This window comes from Thamnophis elegans, chromosome 9 (genome assembly GCF_009769535.1).
Source record: "Thamnophis elegans isolate rThaEle1 chromosome 9, rThaEle1.pri, whole genome shotgun sequence".
In the NCBI taxonomy this organism is placed as follows: Eukaryota; Metazoa; Chordata; class Lepidosauria; order Squamata; family Colubridae; genus Thamnophis; species Thamnophis elegans.
Window position 1 is genome coordinate 73,415,492 of NC_045549.1, and position 23,526 is coordinate 73,439,017.

The 23,526-nt window shown below is 42.0% G+C and overlaps 1 protein-coding gene across 8 annotated transcripts in view; it reads right to left on the reverse strand.

Moving 5' to 3' along the window:
* PDS5A (PDS5 cohesin associated factor A) overlaps positions 1–23,526 on the reverse strand; it is a 59,600-nt gene that overhangs the window by 22,618 nt on the left and 13,456 nt on the right. For all 8 annotated transcript variants that reach the window (XM_032223979.1, XM_032223982.1, XM_032223978.1 and 5 more), the window contains exons 3-20: positions 21,724–21,927; positions 20,445–20,531; positions 20,061–20,158; positions 18,490–18,616; positions 16,864–16,944; positions 14,963–15,103; positions 13,658–13,773; positions 12,987–13,081; positions 11,892–12,037; positions 9,902–10,053; positions 8,921–9,034; positions 7,670–7,751; positions 6,145–6,193; positions 5,920–6,059; positions 4,916–5,031; positions 3,438–3,543; positions 1,814–1,974; positions 538–661 (exon numbers count right to left, since the gene is read on the reverse strand). In XM_032223979.1, coding sequence (XP_032079870.1) covers positions 538–661; positions 1,814–1,974; positions 3,438–3,543; positions 4,916–5,031; positions 5,920–6,059; positions 6,145–6,193; positions 7,670–7,751; positions 8,921–9,034; positions 9,902–10,053; positions 11,892–12,037; positions 12,987–13,081; positions 13,658–13,773; positions 14,963–15,103; positions 16,864–16,944; positions 18,490–18,616; positions 20,061–20,158; positions 20,445–20,531; positions 21,724–21,927 — 2,139 coding nt within the window. The remainder of the gene's footprint in view (positions 1–537; positions 662–1,813; positions 1,975–3,437; positions 3,544–4,915; positions 5,032–5,919; positions 6,060–6,144; positions 6,194–7,669; positions 7,752–8,920; positions 9,035–9,901; positions 10,054–11,891; positions 12,038–12,986; positions 13,082–13,657; positions 13,774–14,962; positions 15,104–16,863; positions 16,945–18,489; positions 18,617–20,060; positions 20,159–20,444; positions 20,532–21,723; positions 21,928–23,526) is intronic.

Here is a 23,526-nt window from a genome sequence, read left to right on the forward strand (position 1 = left end):
AGGCTAATTCTGCCCACTGCTAGGAATTCGATCTTGACCAGCTGAAGGTTGACTCAGACTTCCATCCTTCTGAGGTGGGTAAAATGAGGACCCAGATTGTTGACTCTGTAAAACCACTTAGAGAGGGCTATCAAGTCCTGAAAAGCAGTATATAAGTCTAAGTCCTATTGCTAGTGCTTCCTTCCTTATTTCCTTCCATGATGGCGCAGTAGTTGGAATGCAGTACTGCAAGCTAATTCTGCCAACTGCCACCACTTCAATCCTGACCGGCTCAAGGTTGACTCAGCCTTCCCTCCTTTCCAGGTCAGTAAAATGAGGACCCAGATTGTTTGGGGGGGGGGGCATAGGCTGACTCTGTAAACCGATTACAGAGGGCTGTAAAGCACTAAGAAGCGGTATATAAGTGCTATTTTTGTGGGAGTAAAAATAGTACATTTCCCCCCCCCCCCCCAATTAAATGAAGTTAAATTCCATGGTGTAACTATAAGCGGGCTCCAATTTTTGGCAGCACTTTTGAAAGCAGTAGCAGAATCTTACCTCGAAGATCTGAGCAAGCTGCACTTCTTTATTGGAAAATATGGCGTGTATGCAATGGACAGCTTGCTTGGCTTGGTGAGGGGTTCCTCTCTTTGCTTTCTGATGCAAGATTGGAATAAGCGTTCTGTAAAGAGACGTAAGTTTCATTCACTCGTTCACTGAATTTCTACAGCTGCCCATCCCAGTCAATGACTCTGAATTGGCTTACAATTTTGACAAAAAGACCACAATTAAAAGAACTAAATTTATAAATACTCATACCTACATGAAATAAAATAAATATTGGGGGGGGGGGGGTTATTAACTGCCTGTAAATGATGAAGTTAATATAGAGCAAAAATGGAAAAATTCTTTACCAGCATATTCAGGAATCTTCTTTAAGAGAAGACTATACCTCTTCTACAAAATATGCCATATTTATTAGTTTTAATTAAATAAAACTATTCAATTGTTTCACATCTTCTACTTCATTATTAATACGCAATTGCACATGCACACACACACACGTTTTCCCCTGAAAATAAGACAGGGTCTTATTTTCTCCCCCCCCCCCAAAATAAGAGTTTGGGCTTATTTTTGGAGGCAGCGAGCATGGTCACCTCATGGCTGCTGCTGTGTTGCGCATCTTTGGGTCTGCCACTCTTTTTGCGACAGCCATTAAGTGTGACAGAAGGGGTGCAGTGGCTAGGGCTGTGGGAGCAGCCATTAGGTAAAGGGGGGGGCATGGGGCATGTTCCCCCCTCCCTTCTCCCCCCTTCCAGCCTCACCTCCTGACCTCATGTTTTTTGCGCGTAAGCAACCAGAGGAAATGGAGGGGTCTGATTGAATATTTTCGGGGTGGGTTTATTTTCAGGGGAGGTCTTATTTTTGGAGAAGGACACTCATACACACACTTAATAAATAATATATTAATTACATTGATTAATTTGGCTTCACTCTTGATTTTATCAGAAGGCCTCAAAAGAGGAACACTTGACCCTGGGGCACTGCAGCTGTCATAACTATGTCAGTTGCCAAGCATCCAAATTTTGATCTCATCCCCATGCGGATACTGCAACGGTCGTTAAGTGTGAAAAAAAACACCCCTAAGTGACTTCTTCCAGTGCCGCTGTAACTTTGAATGGTCATTAAACAAACTGTTGTAGGCCGAGGACTCCCCGTAATCATTTGCATCAGTAAGAGATTGTACACACAGCACATGGCACTGTAAGAAAGTGGGGAAGGTTTCCTTATCCACATGCTTATGCTGAGGGAAAGCAAGGCAGAAAGCACTCACGATCGTATCTGAGGCAGGTCGGTCTCTATTTTGTGGCCGGTATTCCTGAATATTTGAATGGCTGCCTCTGCCACCTTGTCGTCTTCCATTCTGAGGCACTGTAGGAGAGATTCGTATGTCTCTGCGGAGTGGAACGAGGTAGGATGTGTGAAAGACAAAACCTATGGATACATATCAAACCAAGAAACATTTTAATAAAGGCAAGCCGGTCATCTGAAAGAGTGGCACACGATTACATGCGTCTAGACCAGGGGGCAATTCATTTTCCCAAGGGGGCCCATTTGAAGAGACTGTTGTGCAGGGGGGCCAAACCAACGGGGCTGTGAAGGTGTGTAGGCACACACCCACGCAAACACGGCTTACGACCACAAGTGAGCCCCAAAATTTACGTTGTTCAATGAGAAATGTGTTAAGCGAGTTTGGCCCGTTTTACAACTTTTCTCGCCACATCTGTGAAGTGAACCACTCAATTAGGAACACGGTTGTTAAGTGAAGCTGGCTTCCCCATGGACTTCTGTCAGAAGGTCGCAAAGGGGGGAACGGTGTGACCCCGGGACACTGCAACTGTCATAAATGTGAGTCGGCTGGCAAGCATCTGACTGTAAATCACGTAACCATGGGGATGCTGCAATGCTCATAAGTGTGAAAAAATGCTCAAAAGTCACTTTTTAAAGTGCTGTTGTAACTCTGAATGGTTACTAGATGTACTGTTCTAAGTTTAGGACTACCTGTATGTAAATTGAAGAAGAAGAAAAATTCACACAGGCCAGACAGGGACAGACGAAGGACCACAGGTGGGCCAGAGGCTGTAAAATGCCCAGGTCTGATCTAGAGAAGCTACGATTTCTTCTCAGAGCAGCTTATTTTAAGTGTAAGGAAAAAAACAGTGTAAGTCAGTGAAACTGTCTTCTAAAAAATAGAAAAGTAGAATAGAGTAAAATAAATAAGAGTTGAAGGGACCTTGGAGGTCTTCTAGTCTGACTCCCTGCTCAGGCGGGAAACCCTACACCACTTCAGACAAGTGGTTATCCAACATCTTCTTAAAAACCTCCAGTGTTGGGGCATTCACAACTTCTGGAGGCAGGTAGTTCCACTGTTCTAACAGTCAGGAAATTTCTCCGTAGTTCTAAGTTGCTTCTCTCCTTGATGAGTTTCCACCCATTGCTTCTTGCCTTGCCTTCTGGTGCTTTGGAGAAGAGCTTGACTCCCTCTTCTTTGGGGCAGCCCCTGAGATATTGGAAGACTGCTATCATGTCTCCCCTAGTCTTTCTTTTCATTAAACTAGACATACCCAGTTCCTTCAACCATGCTTCATATATTTTAGCCTCCAGTCCCCTAATCATCTTGGTTGCTCTTCTCTGCACTCTCTTTCTAGAGTCTGAAATCTTGAAGTTTTTATTCTAAATGTGATTTTATCTTAGCCCATGCCAATTTTAGTCTCACTAAATATAAACAGCTGCATCATTTGCTGAAATGCTTTTGATTTCTAATGTAACCCAAATCTTGCTGGGAAAAAAGAAGGGTTTTCAAATACTGGCAAGAAAAACACTGATTTTGGGCCGAAAATGTTCCGGGATGGTTTGGACCGTGGTCATTTCATATGGGATACTAGAACATAAAGTACCTTGAGAAGTTCAAGTCCCGAACGGATTGCTGTGTCAGGACTTACACCCTCCTCTTCATCGTCGGCTGTCCCTTCTATTGATTTATTCATCAGCTTTACTAATGCACTAAAACAAGACATTTCAAAATATATACAGGCTCAGTTACACGAAGAATCACTGCTTCTTATATTTCATGCATTCAATCTATTCCTTTTTTTTCCTCCCAACTAATCCATTTATGTAGCAATCCCGATGTTCTCATTCGTGCCTAACGAGCTTATTTTCACAATTCTCCAGATCAGGGATAGTGTTCAACTTATGACCCTCATTGGTTTGGTTGGTTTGGTTTGGTTTATTGGATTTATATGCCGCCCTTCTCCCAAGGACTCAGGGCGGCTTAAACATTAAAAAAAACACATATTACAAAAGTATTTTTTAAAAAAGATAGAATATCCAAAAAACAAACTCAATTAAGATTAACAATAATATTTTAAAAAATTCAATTAAAATTAACAATAATCAATCATTTATTTTATTTTATTCAGGCCAGGCCGGTTTGCTGGAAAAGCCAACTTTTTAGGGCGCATCGGAAGGACCGGAGGTCGGGGATTATACGAAGCTCCGGGGGCAGCTCATTCCAGAGGGACACTGTCTGGCCGACGGCACCCTGAGGAGGCCAACTCTGTGGGATCGCACTGGACAGTGGGAGGCTACCTGTGGCAGTAGGTGGTCTCGCAGGTATCCTGGGCCTAAGCCGTGGAACGCTTTAAAGGTCATAATTAGTACATTGAATCGCACCCGGAAGACAACCGGCAAACAGTGCAGGACGCCTAAAAGGGGCACAACATGGGAGCACCTAGGTGCCCCCATGATAACCCGCGCAGCCGCATTCTGGACCAGTTGAAGCTTCCGGGTGCTCTTCAAGGGTAGCCCCACGTAGAGAGCGTTACAGTAGTCCAGGCGAGAAAGGACGAGGGCGTGAGTGACTGTGCACAGAGCATCCCGATCCAGGAAGGGGTGCAACTGACATTGAGTCTGAGCCTTATTGCTGTAAGTCATGATGGTCGTAATACGGACCACCCCTATGGCAAACAGCTGAGCCAAGTGCCCGAAATGCAGTCACGTGACCCAGTGGTGGGATTCAATTTTTTTTTTACTATTGGTTCTGTGGGCATGGCTTGGTGGGTGTGGCATGGCTTGGTGGTTGGTGTGGCAGGGGAAGGATACTGTAAAATCCCCATTCCCTCCCGATCAGCTGGGACTTGGGAGGCAGACAGTAGATGGGGGTGGGACCAGTCAGAGGCGGTATTTACCGGTTCTCCAGAACTGGTCAGAACCTGCTGAATATCACCTCTGATGTGACAAGGGAGATGGCTGTAACTCTGAGCAGTCATTAAATGCCCATTCATAACTTGAAAACTACCCGTATTCAAAGCAGCCAAAGATTTATTTGTTTTTAAAGTTGCGCTGTGAAAATTGCAACATGCACTGTGCTTACCTGATAGCTTCTGAGTCAATATGCACAGGAGCAATTCTTTCTAAAAGAAATTTCACCATCTCCAAGAAAGGATTGGTTGGTTGCTTAGGATTTGCAAGCTTCCGGGCTATTTCCCTCTGCAAACAGGAAGGTTTAAGTCATTGGATAATAAGAGGAAAGTGCTCACACAACACGCTGAACAGAAACAGTTTTTAAAAATCCTCCTGCTTTCACAGTGTACATACAAAATAAATATTAGTAACAAGAGACTAAAAGGAGATTCCTATTTAAGCCATCTGCAGCTTGAAGAAAAATGGAATATAATTTAACAAATAAAACTTAACAGTCATTAAGCAACCGTTCAAAGTTACAACGGCACACAAAAAATGACTTACGGCCGTTTTTCACACTTATAACCTTGCAGCCTTCTCATGGTCTCGTGATCAAAATTCAGACCTTTGGCATCTGACTCATATTTATGACGGTTGCAATGTCTGGGGGGGCAGGGGGGCTCGGGTCACGTAATCCCCTTTGGCAGCCTTCTGACAGACAAAGGCAACGGGGGAAGCCAGATTCACATAACGCCCGTGTCACTCACTTAACAACTGCAGTGATTCATTTAACAACTGTGGCAAGGAAAGTCGTCAAACGAGGAAAACTCGCTTAACCAATTTCTCACTTAGCAACATTTTGTTTCTCTTGATTCAAAGTGATCTCCCGAGGACTTCACTGATATTTCCAACTTAAGGTTTTTTGAGTTCAGCAAAAATCAACTAGGTGCTTCATCTACCATGACTTATTATCATGGCAGAAACCTAAGTTGTTACAAACTTTTCAGGAATGTTCTAAACTGAAAATGGGATCAGTGTTAAGTAAGTAAGTAAGTAAGTAAGGAAGGAAGGAAGGAAGGAAGGAAGGAAGGAAGGGAGGGAGGCGGGAAGGCAGGCAGGCAGGCAGGCAGGCAGGCAGGCAGGCAGGAAGGAAGGAAGGAAGGAAGGAAGGAAGGAAGGAAAGAAGGAACTTACCACACAGATATCTGCCTGTTTACAGGAACACGTAGGGCTGATTAGCACTTCAAGTTGGGAACGAAGTTTTTCATCATCCCCAAGCACTTGGTTGAATTTTTTCACAAAATCCTGGGCTTTTCCAGGATCCGGAAGATTTTCTATGGAACAACAATGGAAAGGTGTTAATTCGGGTGGCGACTTCTGAGCGACACTAAAAATGTAATTCTAATCGAGAGGCCTTACTTGCGATGGTCATCAGCTTCCCAAACATAGCAGCACTGTTTGCTTCTGACTGAAAGGAGAAGTTGAGAGGAGAATTCACACAGGTGATTCATCATGTAAGCCAAGGGTTCCCCCAACCGCCAGTCCGTGCCAGAAACCGGGCCGTGCAAACAAGCGAAACCCCATCCATAGGATGCAGGCAGCACGCCAAACCTCACCCCACCTGGTCTGTGGGAAAACTTTTGTCCTGTTCTGACCCAGATCCCCAAACCCAACAAACCCTCTGTAGTTAAATCAACGATTCCTTTATTAGGAGCGCTGGCAGCCCTGGCAAAAAGCTTATCTCTCAATGCAGGCAAGTCTGTCCAGCAGGGAGATGAATAGTTGTTTGCCACATCTATTCATCTCCGCCCCCTGCCTTTTATCCCCAGAGCTAGGGTGGGGCTTTGCTAGCAGTGGTGGCTCTTCCATCACAAGGACTGGCCCATAGATTTCCAATGCTTTCCTCTCCTTTGCCACACCTATTCATCTCCACCCCCTGCCTTTGATCTCCAGAGCTAGGGTGGGGCTTTGCTAGCAGCGGTGGCTCTTCTGGCCCAGGGACCGGCCCATAGATTTCCACTCCTCTCCTCTCCTCTGCCTTCTGCTCATTCACATCAGGCACTGGATCCAGGTGTTCCTCCTCTTCCACATCAGCCACCTCCAGACCTGGGGGCTGTTGACTCTACATCTGAGGGCTGACGGATGTGTGACCCTTCTCTGACTTGTTCATAAATTTATGAATAACTTCTAGCCTAACCCACTTTTAAGATTTGGCAATAAATGAATATAGCTGTTATCAGATGGCTTGTAAAAGCCAGATTGTAATTTTTTAAAAGATCACTCTTTCTTCCCATAGTCCATCTGTTTTTTGCACATACACAGGTAGCTCTTTACTCACAGCAGTTCATTTAGGGACCGTTCGAAGTCACAATGGAACTGAAAACAGTGACTTACAACCGTTTTTCACACTTATGACCGTTGTGGCCTCCCCATGGTCTTGTGATCAAAAAAATTCAGAAACATGACTACTGACTTACATTTATGACGGTTGTAGCGTGCTGGGGTCATGGGATCCCCTTTTGCAAGCAAAGTCAATGGGGAAGCCAGATTCACTTAACAACCGTGTTACTAACTTAACAGCTGCAGGGATTCATTTAACAACTGTGGTCATAACTAAAGTCGTAAAATGGAGCAAAATTCACTTGACAAAGAGCAGCAGAAATTTTGGCCCCAATTGTGGTTGTAATATACCGGATTAGTAGTAATTTGCCTTTGTAAGAAAAGACATCATCAAGATGATATCGTGTCATTTTTTGTGCCATTGTTTTTCCCATATTCATCTCATTATAAAGCTCTTAACAGGCAATTATTTTGAGAAATAGTAGCATTCAAAGAACAAATTCAGAGTTATTTAACGCAGCAATCTTAAGAGACATGAAACATTAATATTCTAAAATTACAGCAACATGCAAAGTAGAAACCATTATGTTATTTTAAAACTTACGGTGGGTGTTTTATGCAAATCTAGCAATTCCCGCATATGACTCCTAAGCATGTTCTGGCACTTCCACATTTCATTCAGTGCCCTGGGCACAAAGACATGAAAACTATATTAAAACATGAAAAAAAATGACTTCATACATAGCATATGGAGTTCCATGGCATTCTCCACCCAGCAGTTTTTTAAAAATGAGATAGCTCTTCTACCCTCAATAATGTCATGTTTTTTTCCTCAAAGTTTAGGCACATATTTGAGTCCCAGATTCCTATCCTTTCTTACTTAATTGTAATTCAGACACTCCTACGTGCACGTATACCAAAAATACCTAAGTATTCCTATCGCAAGATACAATTTCTTTAAGAACCATATTTTTCGGACTATAAGACGCACCAAGAGTATTAGTTTTTGAGGAGGAAAATAAGAAAAAAAAATCTGCCTCTGCCTACCAGCATCCATGGGGTTTATCTGGCTAGCGTCCTGTCAGTGTGTGAGAGAGTTGAGGGCGGTTTGGAAACAGTGTTTGCTGTGTGAGCAACAAGGAAGGAGGCAGCAAGGAGCCTGGGTGTGGCTTCTTCTGTACTAAAGCTGCACGCTGTGTTGGTATCTGAAACTAAACCTGAAAGTGAAACTTCTCTCCTCTGCTGTACTGCCACATTGGAAAACCTGCTTTTGGTATTGTATATTTACTTAATGTGTTATACTATATATATATAAAGAGAAGTTATTGAATCTTGCTGAAACTTGTGTGTACTTTCTGAATGTGATTGCTGCTGCAAACTCTGATACGTCCGTGCAGCAAATAGCGATCAGCCAGGTCAGCTTCAGCACATTATTGCAGCCTGATTCAGCCTGAGCACCTGATTGGCAGGTGGATCGGCTTCCTGGAATACCCACAATCAGCTGTTCCAGGCTGCAGGGATCGCAACAGACCATCGCCTCCTCCGTGCCTCGCATTTTAGCTACATTCGGTGTATAAGACGCACCCAAATTTTCACCCTCTTTTGGGGTGTGTGTGTGTTGTCTTATACTCTGAAAAATACAGTCGTTCTGAAGAATAGCAGGCTGCCTTGATCTGAAATCTACTGAATAGCCAATGTAGCTAGTGACTTCAACGCACTGGCCATCACACCAGAGAAGAAACTCTGCTGAGCTACAAGGCACGTTAACGCAAAATGCCTGCGCACGGAATATTTAAAATGACTGATGAAACCGATTTAAAAACGTCGCGGTTGTCCCAGTCAAAGCCATACTCACTTGACAGCGTTTGGATCTAAGCTAGCGTATAAATAATATAAGCACTTCATCCTCTCTTCAGTTTCCAAATTATGAGGGACAAGATACTGAGCGAAGATTTTCTCCACCAGTAATCTGCAAAGGAAGATCAACGCAGGCATTGTTTAAACTGCTCATAGTTTAATATCTCAAGTTTCTTTTTCTTTTTCCTTCTAAAAATACGTTTATTTCCATTTCATTCCATACAATCACATGTATACTGTGCATAACCGGGGCATATAACATTGAATAATAAACACAGCCCTTGCTTTTATAGACAATACCCCCCACAATACAAACCCAATATACCACCTTGACCCACCATACACCCTCTTTCACCCCCCTCCAACTTTCATTCTTCCTTCCAACATACCCCTCTACTTCCTACTTCCCCTCCCCCTCTATCACTCCTCTCTCTCAATACATCCCCTCCCTTCCTTCTCCTCCTGCCTCCAATCCTCTCTCCCACCCTCTCCACCCCAAGTTTCTTTTTTTTTAAAGGGGAAAATGTCCTACGCATGTACATATGGCAGAGCGAGGTCTGCAAGGCCAAGAGGCCAAGGGGAGGCAATCCATTCCCGTGATACATATGAGAAGGCGGGATAGTTGATCATACATCTGCCAAATGTCAGTGGGCAGCCCTGTGGCTGGCCTCCAATAAAGGAAGGATGGAGGGAAAGGTCAGACTGCTTTGTGATTTTATTCTGGGGAAAGAGCAGATCCACTGGAGTGGTGCGGTGGCCTAGAGGTGGCGCTCTCGCCTCACAATCAGGAGTTTGACCCTAGGTAGTGGCAGATATTTCTCTCTCTGGGCACAATGAGAATATATCTGCCGAACAAAACTCCGCATTGGCGACAGGAAGAGCATCTGGCCATTAAAACGCTCTGCTAGCTCCATTCAGTTGCCCGCAAGGCGTTACGGGGCCGTTAAAAGAGGATGAAAGAGCAGATCCATTCACTTACTTATCATCAATGCTATTCTGATAATATATGTGCAAAAGTTTGTCCTTTATCCAGCTGACTTTCTCTGCTGCGTCTTTTCCGGCTTCAGCGTGAAGGCAGTATTTCTTATACAGCTGAGCGAGTCCCATCATCGCTTCTTTTCTTACCCGCCACTTAAAAAAGAAAAAGAAAAGGAGACACAAGCCCAGGACGGTGATGTTACAAACAGCTTCAGCTTAAAAATTAATGACCAGGACACGTCGGGAAAGTTGGTAGTTTGACTCACCGCAGAAAAGGCAGCCCTCTTTATGTTAGAGGCCTTATCAAACCCACACTGATGATGGAGATGGGACCAAGGTGCTTTTGCAAAAGGCAACTGGACTTTCTTGGGTTTTCCTTGAAGATGTTTCGCTTCACATTCAAGGAGCTTCTTTTTCTTCTTCAAAGAAAAACCAAGGACGCCCAGTTGCCTTTTGAAAAAGCATCTTTGGGACAACCACAACCTGGGTGACTGAGAATCTTCATGGGCACCTCCAGCAACAAAGCACCCACAATTTCGGGAGGCACTGATTAATAGTTCTCAAATGTCAGGAAATTCCTCCCGAGTTCCAGGTCTCCCTTCTGACAAGCTTCCCACCTGTTGCTTCCTGTCCTCAGGTGCTTTGTAAACTGCTCCCTCTCTTGTGGCAGCCCTCCAAGGATTGAACCCTCTTCAGAGGTGGGCTGCTGGGGGTTCACACAAGTTCATGGCGATCCTTTAGGTAGGATTCTGTCCGGTTTGGCAAACCCCCAAATGCCACCCCTGGCTGGCTCTGCCCACCCCGTCCTTCTCTTCCCAGGAGTCTCCACGCAGCCCATTCATCGTGCAAGGTAAGTGCAGGAGGCTCATGGAGGGCGAAAAACGGGCCTACCAGTGGTTCCGGAACTCTGGAAACGGGCCTCCGGAGGGCCTCTGGAGCCTGGGGGAATCAGGTTTCGCCTTCCCAGAGGCTCGAGGAAAGCCTCTGGAGCCTTGGGAGGACAACCCGCCCCCGCCATGGTGCAGGAGGCCAACTAGGCCATGCCCACCACGCCCACCCAGCAACGGGGCAGTGAACCCGTTAGTGGAACTTTTGAACCCCACCCCTGACCCTCTTCAAGAAGCATTTAACGCAAACTTCTCAGGAGAACCGAAAGCAAACTACCTTCCTATTAGACACACCAAATGGAATTTCTTCAAAAGGCAAGAAAGTCCAGTTGCCTTTTGAAAAAGCCGCTTTGGGACAGCCATGACCTGGATGACTGAGAACCTCCCTAAACAATTGAGATTGTAATTTCTAAATGATAAAATCAACACAGCTTGTAAATACCCAAAGCTTTTGGGGAAACTCCTTTTCTTTTGCAAAACACACTACAGCAACGATAGCAAACGATCTCTCACGCACGGGACTCCCGGACAAGAAATATCAGTTTTGTATTTGTCAACATAAAAAAAGGTAAAGGTAAGGTTCCCCTCGCACGTATGTGCTAGTCGTTCCCGACTCTAGGGGGCGGTGCTCATCTCCGTTTCAAAACTGAAGAGCCAGCGCTGTCCGAAGATGCCTCCGTGGTCATGTAGCCGGCATGACTAGACATCGAAGGCGCATGGAAAGCTGTTCCCTTCCCACCAAAGGTGGTTCCTATTTTTCTACTTGCATTTTTATGTGCTTTCAAACTGCTAGGTTGGCAGAAGCTGGGACAAGTCACGGGAGCTCACTCCGTTACGCGGCGCTAGGGATTCGAACTGCCAAACTACCAACTTTTCTGATCAACAAGCTAGCGTCTTAGCCACTGAGCCACCACGTCCCTTGTCAACATAAAACAGCTCATCAATTTTTATATGCAGATGAAAGGGAGCACTGGCGACTGAACTCTCCTTTCAATAGCTGCCATTCATTTTTAACACAACAGCATTCAATTTCTTTCCCTCCAGGCCCTCAGAACATGCAGGGAGCCTCGAAGGTGGAAATTGTTAAGATTCAAGTGACTTTACCCGCTTATCCAGGGTCCTTTCTCTGACAAAGCCAAGGAGCTGGTCATTGACTAAAGAAAGATCTCTTTTTCCCGCAGTGATGATTGTGACAATGACATCGTGGCGAATGGCTTCTTCTGGATCATGGGATCTGACTTTTAAGTATTCTATTTCAAAAAGGAAAAGAAAAGTGTGTAACTTCTCTTGAAATATACTATGTGTTCATACGCCTGCAACTAAAGAGCAAAAAGCCTTTAGGAATATTAAAACTAAGAGATCTGATGCAGAACAAATTAACAGTCAACATTAGTGGCGTCAACACAATCTGTCTCTTAACTGTAAGTTGAGGAAATACATATAAAGTTAAATAGGCAAGTAACTTAATTAGTCATCTTTTTGGAAACTTCACAGAGGGATGACAATGGAAGGTCTGATTTGTAGAAAGCCTCTTGCACTGAGTTGATAATCTGATTGCATTTCACAGATGGATTGATAAACACTTCCTCTTATTTTATATGTTGGGTGGTGCAAGATATAAGCGCCATTAACATTTCCTATTCTTTCTATGAAGAAATATACCTCCAACATGCCTTTTTGCTTAGTTTAGTTTATTTTCATTGCACACCATACAAGGAAATTAAATACCATCTTCAGTGTACATTATAAAAATAAAAACACAAAGACACATCCTTCACATGCTATATAATTGAAAATGAAAACCTGATAGTGCATTAATATTGCAGTATACCATAGAATTCAGTGTAGTTTCTGCCCTGGGATAGAAGCTGTTTTTCAGCCTCTTTATCCTTGTTTTTATTGTCCTGTACTGGCTGCCAGATGGTAATAGTTCAAAAAAAAGGGTGCCCAGGATCTTTAAGGATGTTTTGAACTTTCTTGATGCAGCGGGAGCTATAAAGCTCTTCCATGGAGGGGAGAGGGCAACCAATGATCCTCTGGGCAATGACGTTGACCCTCTGGAGTGCTGTTCTAGCTGCCACTGTGCAATTTTAAGCCTCATAAATAACAATACTTTGATTATTATCAAACCAGTGCTGTGTCTCCACGTTATTTCTCTGAACCTATTATCCTCAATATTTCTGAATTAAGATATCTTACCAGTGAGGTCTTTCGCTAAATCTGGATGGTTCATTAAACAATGACTTGCAAATTTCACACTTTCTAATCTCACAGGAACATGAATATCATTGAATCTAAGAGAGAGGAATATATAAATCGAAAATTATATTTGGCTTCAGTGACGAACATATTAAACTAAATATGCTTTTATGAAAATGTACTTTCAGAATGCAGCAAATATATAATCCAACATACTGAGCATCTCACACAATAAAGCAAACTGAATAAATAAAACACAAAGTAAGTATTTTCAGTTTAAAACACAGAAAAGACAGGAAAATTAAAATGGATAATTTCTCAAAACCACTCAATTAAGATAAAGCAAAAAGTAATTACTATATTCAGTTATTCAAGGTAAATGTAAATACAAACGTGTATTCACTGTACATGCATATTATTTCAAGGAATGATAACAGCATAATATAAAGCCAAGGGAAAAAAATCTATCTGGCTAAAACATCAAAATTATAGATGGCATTTCAATTTCAAAATATGTCATTTACTGTAATACAATAAATACACATAGTATTCACTGTGTTACAAATTTTATATAGGGCTTTTAAAAAAATTTAAACGTTTTTTAAAAGGTATTACCGGAAAAAAAATGGCTAAAATCAACCCAACCGAATATATATAGGTACATTTCTCACCTGCCAAGAAAACACTGCCAAAGTGGACGATTTTGTGTTGCAAGATCCGAATCTTTGGAACCAAATAACTTTGCTAAAAGCCTTACGACAGCTAAGCGTTCTTCTCCATCATTGCTCTGTCAGTTAAAAAGAAAAAAGTGAAATGTACGGATGTAACATTTAAGCAGTTGGAATATTTTTCGGAGTATAAGACGCACTTCCCCTCCCGTCCTCCAAAAGAGGGTGTGCGGAGGCCGAAAACGGGGTTTGCAGAGGCTGAAAACGGGATGTGGAGGCCGAAAATGGGGCGCACGGAGGTGGCAATAGGTTACAGCAATCCCTGCAGCCTGAAACAGCTGATTGTCAGAGGCCGATCCAACAGACAATCAGCTGCTTGTGCTAATCAAGTTGTATTGAAACTGAAACAGGCTGTTTGCTGCAAGGAGGCAAGTTGCTGGGAGGCAGAGGCAGATTTTTTTTTCTTGTTTTCCTCCCCTAAAGGTAGGTGCGTCTTATACTTAGGAGTGTCATATTCTGAAAAATACGGTAAGTTAAATCAAAGTAATGTAGTTTAAACTTAGGCTCTCCTCTTGAAATTCAATTCAGGTAGTCCTTGACTTATGATCACAATTGAGCCCAAAACTTGTGTTGCTAGGCGAGATAGTTATTAAGTAAGCTTTGGGTCATTTTATGCCCTTACTTGCCACTGTTGTTAAGTGAATCTCTGCAGTTGTTAAATTAGCCAGACGGGTTGTTAAGTGAATCTGGCTTCCCCATTGACTTTGCTTGTCAAAAGACCAATCTAAGCGGTTTCACAGAGTCAGCATACTGCTCCCCACCCTGCCCCCCAACAATCTGGGTCCTTATTTTACCGACCTCGGAAGGACAGAAGGTTGAGACAACTTTGAGCTGGTCAGGATCAAACTGCTTGCAGAATTAGCCTGCAATATTGCATTCTAAACACTGCACTACCACAGCTCCTGATGCCATCCTTCTGCGATACAGCCAAGGATGGTATTACTTATTCTGTTTCATGAGCCTGCCAATGATTTTTTGGACGTTGTCCAAGCTGTAGTTGCTTCCATTGGCAAGTATAGAAACAAATTTGTTCTGGAAAACCTCAGAGATTCGTGCCTGCCTATCCTTAATCATCGTGTCAAAACTGCCAATACACATTTGCAATGCAACCCCAGCCCCTCTGCCCTTCCATCTCAGCAACTTGCAAGAAGATGCCGAAAACAAACTCACTTTTCCATATGCAAATGCTACAGACTTTCATACAAATTCTTTCGTACAGAATTGGAGGGGAGATCAATTCTTTCCTACCTTCAGCTTGAACTCCAGCTGTGGCATGACAGACAACAGTAGATTAGGATCGACAGCGAAAAGTTCTTGTATTAGATCAAATATATGCTCAGACAAGTCACTCACAGAAGACTTTCCTAGTACCAAAACCTGATTAAAAAACTAATAAAAGAGAAAAGGTTTTGCTTTAAAAAGTAAATATTTTCAAAGGGCTTACACATTTTAATTGGTTGTTGCCATAACTCTTTATCATGTTTTTGCAAAACTATGTTCAATATTAAAGCATTCCTCCTGCCCTATGGGACCTCTTGGCATGGTTGCCCGTATGGAGATCCAAGTGTGGGACATAACTCTGAGGAAGGCTGGTGGCTTGATGGCGCTCCCTCTTTTTTTTTTTTAACTTTTGTCTATTTTTGAATGGATTTTTATGTGGATTTTATTGCTTGTAACTTGTAAACCAGCCAGAGTCGCTTTGGCAGTGAGATGGGGCAATGTATAAATTCGATTAGTAAATAAATAGAATTGTGGTTTCAATTTCTATTCAACGCTCAGTATCAAAGATGACATTCTATCACTCTCACACATATGCTGGAGCAGATTACAGGATGCCAGGATTCTCAAGACAGCAAAAGGCATTAAAAATTCTTATAGCAAATATCCAGTATATAAGTGACTGTAAAATTGAATGTGAAAATGAATAAAAAATATATTTATATAAAAAAAAATCCCGTCTCAAGTGGTAGAGCCAATGCAAAAAGTGTAGCCACTAAAGGTCTTTTTTAAAAAAAAAGTGGAATGGTAATCTTTGAAATCATAAAGCAAGATTATCCTGTGGGATATATTTTGGCCAACGAGTGTATTTCACAAGGACGCTAACAAGTTAAAAGATTAGCATTCTACTTCAGTGCAAATTGTGAACTAACATTCTGGTAGTCAAGTTATTAGAATCTGATAGCGTGGAAATGAAACTGGAACAAGCAAGCTTGAGAAAGGAATTGGTCATATAATACTGTTTCCCCGAAAATAAGACTTCCCTGGATAATAAGCCCAATTGGGGGGGGGTTGAGCGCATGCACTAAAATAAGCCCTCCCCCCAAAAAAAGCCCTCCCTGAAAATATTGCAACACAACAGCAGCCGTGAGGTGACCACGCTCGCTGCCTCCTGCAGCTCAAAATAAGACCTCACCCAAAATAAGGCCAAGCACTTATTTCGAGGGTCAAAACAAAACAAAACCCTGTCTTATTTTGGGGGAAACATGATACTACCCAAATTTAAGAAACAGTTGAAACTATGATCATATTGATGGCCTTGTATTAAATTGTTTAATAACATGATGCAATATAATTTTACCTAACTGTATTTTACACACACAAACCCTTTCACTTCTATCTCTGCATCACAAACACATTAACAAGTTCACAGATAATCCTATTTATATTAATTATCCCTATGTGGGTACTAAGCCTTAAAGCTAGCTTTTAATTGGATACTCGATTTTTTCCCCCTATAATTGGTTTGCAGATTTTAAAGTTAGGCACTTTGTAAGCATTTGTAGCAAGTGACAAGACAGTTATAACCCACATCACTGTTAATTATTTCTACCTCTAGATGTTGGACCGTCTAAAAATTTGATGTGCTACACCATGTCATTTCTTCTGTTTATCAAACCTGGCCCACACAGAATGACTGCCTTGCCAGGAATTTAGTTTATCTCTGACTGAAATAGTGGGAAGGAAGAGAGGGATGTGTAATAGATATGGGATTACGATTGCTGAGTAACTGGCTTCATGGCGCATGTAAAGTATGAATACTCATTTTCAAATTTTATAAATTTGCTACAACTAATCCAAAGGAATATTCGAAACAATCCAGGTTTTTAAAATGCAGCAATCACTAGTATGTTAAAATGTGCCATACATACATTGGCAATGCATGGCTCAATGGTTTGGACTGTTCTTTTCAACAGGATTTTTGCAAGGTCGAAGGCCTGTTTATTAAGGTTCTAGAATAAAAAGAAAAAAAATATATTTAAGAAAATTACAGTTGTTATCAAGCAATTCATGCTAGACATTTTCAAACACAAGGTATGAGCCAAACTCTAAAGTGTGATATCTGTACATGAATATGATAGATAGATAGATAGATAGATAGATAGATAGATAGATAGATAGATAGATAGACAGACAGACAGACAGACAGACAGACAATCAGACATACAGAGATATCGTAGGTGGGTAGATGGATGATAGATAGATAGATAGATAGATAGATAGATAGATAGATAGATAGATAGATAGATAGATAGATAGATTGATTGATTGATTTTAATCTTGCTTTTTACCAATGGAAAACAGGTAGAAAAAGTGGGGGAAATTACAAACTTCTCCTCCACCTCCCCCCACAAGGGTCAGGAAAGAACCTCTGGCGTGTGTGCCCAAAGTGGCACGCGGAGCCATGTTGCCTGGTATGTGCGGCATTGCCGGTTCCTCTTCCGGGTTTCTGGTGCGCATGCGATGATCAGCTGGCCTTCGTGCATGCGGCAGTGCAGGAAACTGGAAGAGCTGGTCTTCTGTTTTCCTGTGTAAGCCAGAGTGCCGGCCAGTTGATCACGTGTGCGCATGCTCGCCAGTAACCGGAAGACTAGCTGGCCAGTGTGCATGCGCGTGCCAGAAACCAGAAGTTTATTTTCTGGTGCGCGCATGCCCTTGGGCAGCACCTCTTCCAGACTGCAAGCCCGACGAGCACATGTGCACACAAAGTGTGGAGACAAAGGGCAGCAAAAAAGTTTGCCATAACTGGTATAAACCTTATATTCATGAATGTTACTATAATCTATTCTTTTCTAGATAGCAGAATATGATTAGGCAATATTCTGGATGTGTGTGTGTAAAATCTTCCTAAATCCATTATTTAATCTTGGTTTTTTTTGGACAGGAAGAGTTATAAGTTTTAAGTTGGCAATACAGTACCAAGAGTTCTCCAAAAACTTAGCCAAATTTAAACAATGGCCTAAATCTCATGTGTCTATCAAGCCCTATAATCTTTCAAGTTTTGCTGCATCGCTGCATGGTGCAACTAGCGACTTAACAAATCGCTAACTTCTACTTTAAAATAACTTTTAAAAAACTGCCCTAGTAGGCTCACAAATTACAACACCACCAATTATATACTGACAAGAAAAGATAAGTTAGAATATGTGCAGTTGGTGTCTTTACCAACATGTCCCTTATCGTTTTTCTGAACATCTTTGAATTTAAAAATTAAGGTCACCCCTGTGAAGTTCCAGTAGAAGCAAGAGAAAGGAAAGATCAGCGAAAGGCTACTAAGTTTTCTATTATTTTGGCAATATGTCGTGTAAGATAGAAATGGGGCACTAGGGCCCCTTTATGATTTGTGGACTTCAACTCCCAGAATTCAAGAAGACAAGAACTCTGGGAGTTGAAGTCCAGAAGTCATAAAAGGGCCATAGTTCCCCACCCCTGCCTTTCAATTTCTATGCCAAGAACGCAAGAGGATGGGGGTTTTTTTTTTTTTGGTCTTTGCAAACCTTGTGTGCAGGAATGAGGTTGATAAGAATGGAGTCCAACAGTTCTTGAGTCACCCCGTCGCCTTCCATGATGATAGAACTCATCAAATCTAGCATATGCATTTGGACCTTTTGATTGTGGCTATTGCTAAATATAACATTAGAAGTAGATTATTGAGAGACAATGGTGTTAGTACTCAATTAAAACAATTTGCTACTAAATTTCAGTCAGTAATCTTTTACACACACACACATACACACACTGGTGTGTGTGTGTGTGTGTGTGTTCCAGCATAACTCCAGAATGCCTAGAGCAATTATATTATATTTATTTATTTATATTATTATTATATAATCTATATAATAATTATTAATCTTTTTTTAAGCTAATAAAAAAGGCTGTATGTATGTATGTATGTTCCAGCACAACTCTGGAACACCTCAAGCAATTTCAACCAAACTTGGTACACAGATGACTTCCTCTCTGGAAAAAAAAATACTGTGGGGGTAAGATACCCCTAACACCCCTCGGGATGGGTGTTCTGTTAAGATACAGCCTGTTGTGCCTTAAAATGGCTTCTACTGTGCAGGAAGTGGAGTTGCCATGGTAATGGCTTCACAGTACTCCACAAGGGGGCTCCCTCTGGTAAGGGGGAAAATCCAACATTAGAAATTATGTTTGGTCCAGACATTTTCCCCCTATAAATAAATACTTGGGCAACTCCGGGTTATCGGCTAGTTTTTGATAAAAATGACCAGGTCATATGAAAGGCATTATAAGTTTATTTCTCTCTTGGTTTTACTGGGAAACACCATGTTATTCAGGCTCTTCTGTTTTTCCCATACCTTTCCCACTAATTCACTGAATCATTAATGCTCATTATCCAAATCGTTTGCATAGGATGAGGAGATGGGTTACATGTTTAATCAGGAAGATTTCTAACATCGTCTCTCTGAATTTCACTCTCAGGGCAAAAACGAGTTGAGCAATTCAGGATGAATTTTTAGTTTCTTGCCAATGTCACTGTACCCCAAAGGCAACCCCCCACCCCCATATTTTTATATGGGAAAGTAATATGTTCTAATTGATGCTCTCTAAGCTTGCTAGTTTTCTTGCAGACATTTCACTACCAAACTAGGTAGCATCATCAAGCAATCGTCAGACAAGTAGTCAGTCAATTATCAGTCAAAAGGCAATTAAAAATTGTCCCAGATTCTTTCAGATTATATTTTTTGTCCTCCATCAACTGCCTTGCCAATTAATTATCTTGACTCAGAGAATTAAACTGAAGCTAGAAAGAAGCAAAATTTTCATGAACCTCAGGCTCACTGCTTGGATATATTAGATTCATAAGATATAAAGAACTTGATTTTGATATTTAGGCATGCCTATGGTTGCCATGGTGTATTTCTCAGCCAGGTAATTCTGCCATTACAGAATCAATTTTTGCAACCCTAAAGTTCATTGCTAGTATTGTTTTATAAAGTTGTAATAAAAACATAATTACATTGCAGAAATACTGTATATCTTTATTAACGTAACAGAATTAGCAAATTTGCACTTGCATCTAGGCGTGAGTACTCCAACTTACTTGATAACTGAAAAGAGAGTCCTAAAAAGCTGAATAAAAATTTCATTGCAATCTTCCAACTCAAAGCAGATGTTGTAAGATTTAACCCACGCTAAGTTCTGTGACAAAAACAAAGCATTAATATTATCATTTCGATCCGAACTACATGTATATGGCAAAAGGTCAGCATAACCTCAAAATAACTTGCCAATGATGAGACCCTGGTTTGTTGAAAAAAAGCATGACATTTTTTGTACGCTTTGATATATTAAAATGAAAAGGCACAAAGGGAAAAAATATTTTGCCTTTTTACTTTTCAATAGAAACGCTAAAACATTCATAAATATAACTGAAATTTTATTGAGCACTGATACATATTTGATTTAATTTGATACAAATTCTTACCTCTAATAAGTAAAAGTATCTGTTAAACTGAGGGCTTTTAGTGTCCTCTAATCCTTTTAACTGTCTTGTAATAAACAAAAATATATCCTGCAAAACAAGAACGAAGATTTTTTTTAATGAATTCTACTATCTATAGATTTCTATCTTGTATTTTTTTTGCAACTGAAGTAATACTCTCAGCATTAAGAAAAGTCACAAAAGCTTTTGTTCAGAGGTAATGATTAACTACAGTGACGCGTAAAGGTTTGTGAATGCTTTGATTAGCCCCGTGATGGCAAATCTATGGCATGCGAAGCCATATTTGCCGGCATGTGAGCAGTCAGCTCTGGCATGCCAGATGATTTTCGGCCTCACCCAGAACCCCGGAAATGGATCCTTTCCGAACTTCCGGTTGGTCCACTGAGCCTGATTTCGCTTTCCCCCAGGCATCAGGAAAGCCTCTGGAGCCTGGGGAGGGCTAAAACTCCCTGCCCCTCGGGGGGAGCAGTTTCATGCATGCATGTGTGTGGGGCACCTGCGCATGCGCAGGTGGGAGGGGCGCATTGAATTGTGGGTGTGAGCACACACGTGATAGTGTGCACGCACACAATTTTGGCACGCCTTTACAAAAAGGTTCATTAGCTATTTTTTCCCCAGACCTAGTGATTGCAGTGGAATGAAGAGTTAGCAACTAGTCTGGCTGTTCCTAATTCCTAGCTGGAAAAGGAGAGGGGTTGGGATCACTCACAAGTGCTCCAGGCAGTTGCTCCTCCTGAGGAGACCATAAAACTAGATAAAGTGAACCCAATTAAGCTAATGAGTTTGCAATCCAGACACATTAATGCTAGTCCTCCTATATTGAAGTACCTTTTAGGGAAGGTATTTAAGCACCGCTATACGACTCAAGCTTACATAATCAAAACGATATATGTTTTGAGTTCATCTCCCTTAGTTGGCACTGTCTTAAATCTGCATTCATTTCTGTTTCATGTAGTTTGCATGATTATCCAATAAACCGAGGCTAAAATTAAATTATAGAATTCAATCTGCCTGGGGTCAGACATACAAACTTGATTCCCCCCCCCTCTCAATAAAAAACAATGCAAATGTTTCCATTTCCTCTCCATTTGAAAGCGCAGGCTGCAAGATTAATAGTTGCCTCTGTTTGTTCAGACCACAATTAATCCTGGTTTATTATCACAGATGCATTATGCTACTATCTGTTTCTGACTTTGGGAGGCAACCATCGTTTCTTTGAAAATCTCAAGAGCCAAAGGTAGAAATAATTTGTTAAATTTACCTTGAGCTTGTCGTGTGAAGTATACGGTGCTTCAGGGGCATAAATTCGAAATATATCAGCCAAACAACAAGCTACAAGGAGACGGACATCTTTGTTGGGGTTCCTGAGGAAGAATTCGGACGCAAGGTGCAAGGCTAAAGGGAGATATTGTTGTTTCTCATCTTCTGAATCCTGGTCCATATCCATAAAGGTTTTCACTACCATCTAGGAATCAACGAACAATGAAAACATTTCCTTATTTTCATCCAAATTGTAATATCATTTATAATGAGCTCAAAATGACGGTTTGGCATTTTTTAGTGTTTATATAATTAACTAGCTGATAATCCGGCATTGCCTGGGTATTGATAGACGTTGAAATGTTTGTCTGACAGGGAGCCATTGAGAGGGGCCTTTATTCCCTCTACTCCCATGCCCATCATCCCTGTCCTCTCCCTTTTCACTCCCATGCGCTCCTCTTTCCTGCCCTGTCTACGATCCTAGCACCTTGCCCCAAATCCATCAGGTGCTTCCCCATTGGTCCACTGGTGGGCGAACGTTACTGCTGGCTTTCCAAAGAAAGCTGCGAAGGAACTGACATCACAAACAACTGCCGTTCTAGGACGCCACACTTGCTTCCCTTAATGGCCCAGGCTCTCCCTTCTCCCTCCCATGACATCACAAACAATTGCTGCTCTAGGATGCCACGATCACACTCCTTAATGGGCCAGGCACTCCAGAGTTATGCTGGAACACACAGACACCAGGGGTGGCTTCCCCCCCCCTTCCCCCCCAGTATTTGTTTCCAGAGGGTAAATTATCTGTGTACCAAGTTTGATTGAAATTGCTCGAGGCATTTCAGAGTTATGATGGAACATACATACATACATACATACATACATACATACATACATACATACAGCCATTTTTATTAGATTAAAAAAATTAATAAAAAGATTAATTAATATAAATATAATATATAATTATAGATGATAGGGAGGGAGGGAGGGAGGGAGGGAGAGAGAGAGAGATGATAGATAGATAGATAGATAGATAGATAGATAGATAGAGAGAGAGAGAGAGAGAGAGAGAGAGAGAGAGAGAGAGAGAGAGAGATAGGCTCAACTTTTAATATAGGTATTGCATCTTTAATACGAGGAGGTTGGGGAGGAACCTGGGCCAGTCCTGGAGTCTGGGGAAGGCTCGGAGGAGGACTCTGTGTCGGAGGCAGAGAGGGGGCCAGGGCCATCTGACAGTTATCAGCTGCCTTTGGAGTCAGACATCAGTGAGGCAGAAGAACAGTTGGAGCCTGTTCCTAGTATGGGCGTGCACAGAGTTGCCAGGCGAAGGGAACAGCTAAAGGACAGGGGTCGACTTGGGACTAAGGCCACAGGTGGAGGATGAATGGCCCCTCCCAGAGGAAATAAAAGAGGAGTGAAAGGGGAGTGGAGTTTACAGGAGACCATTAGTTTGTTTAGTTGGTTCGTGACTCTCTGAGACACTTTGCCAAGTTTTGCAGATGTCGGCCTGGCAGCTCTCCAAGCCAGATAAGATCTGTGATTGTAAATCCTCCCTTGAAAGACTTTGCTGGATGGGAATGAAGGAGTTTGCTTCGTGCTCTTGGGAAGCACGAAACAGAACAAAGATCTGCTGCCATCTCCAACCTTACATGCCCGAACAAATACCACTTAAGCTTTTGCCACCTTCTACAAGTCTGATTTGTTCATCGCTTCTCACTCATATACACAATACTCCTAACTAATCCATCAACTAATCCTACCTACCCGATTCGTATCACCTAACTAGCACTATCCAACTCTTAAG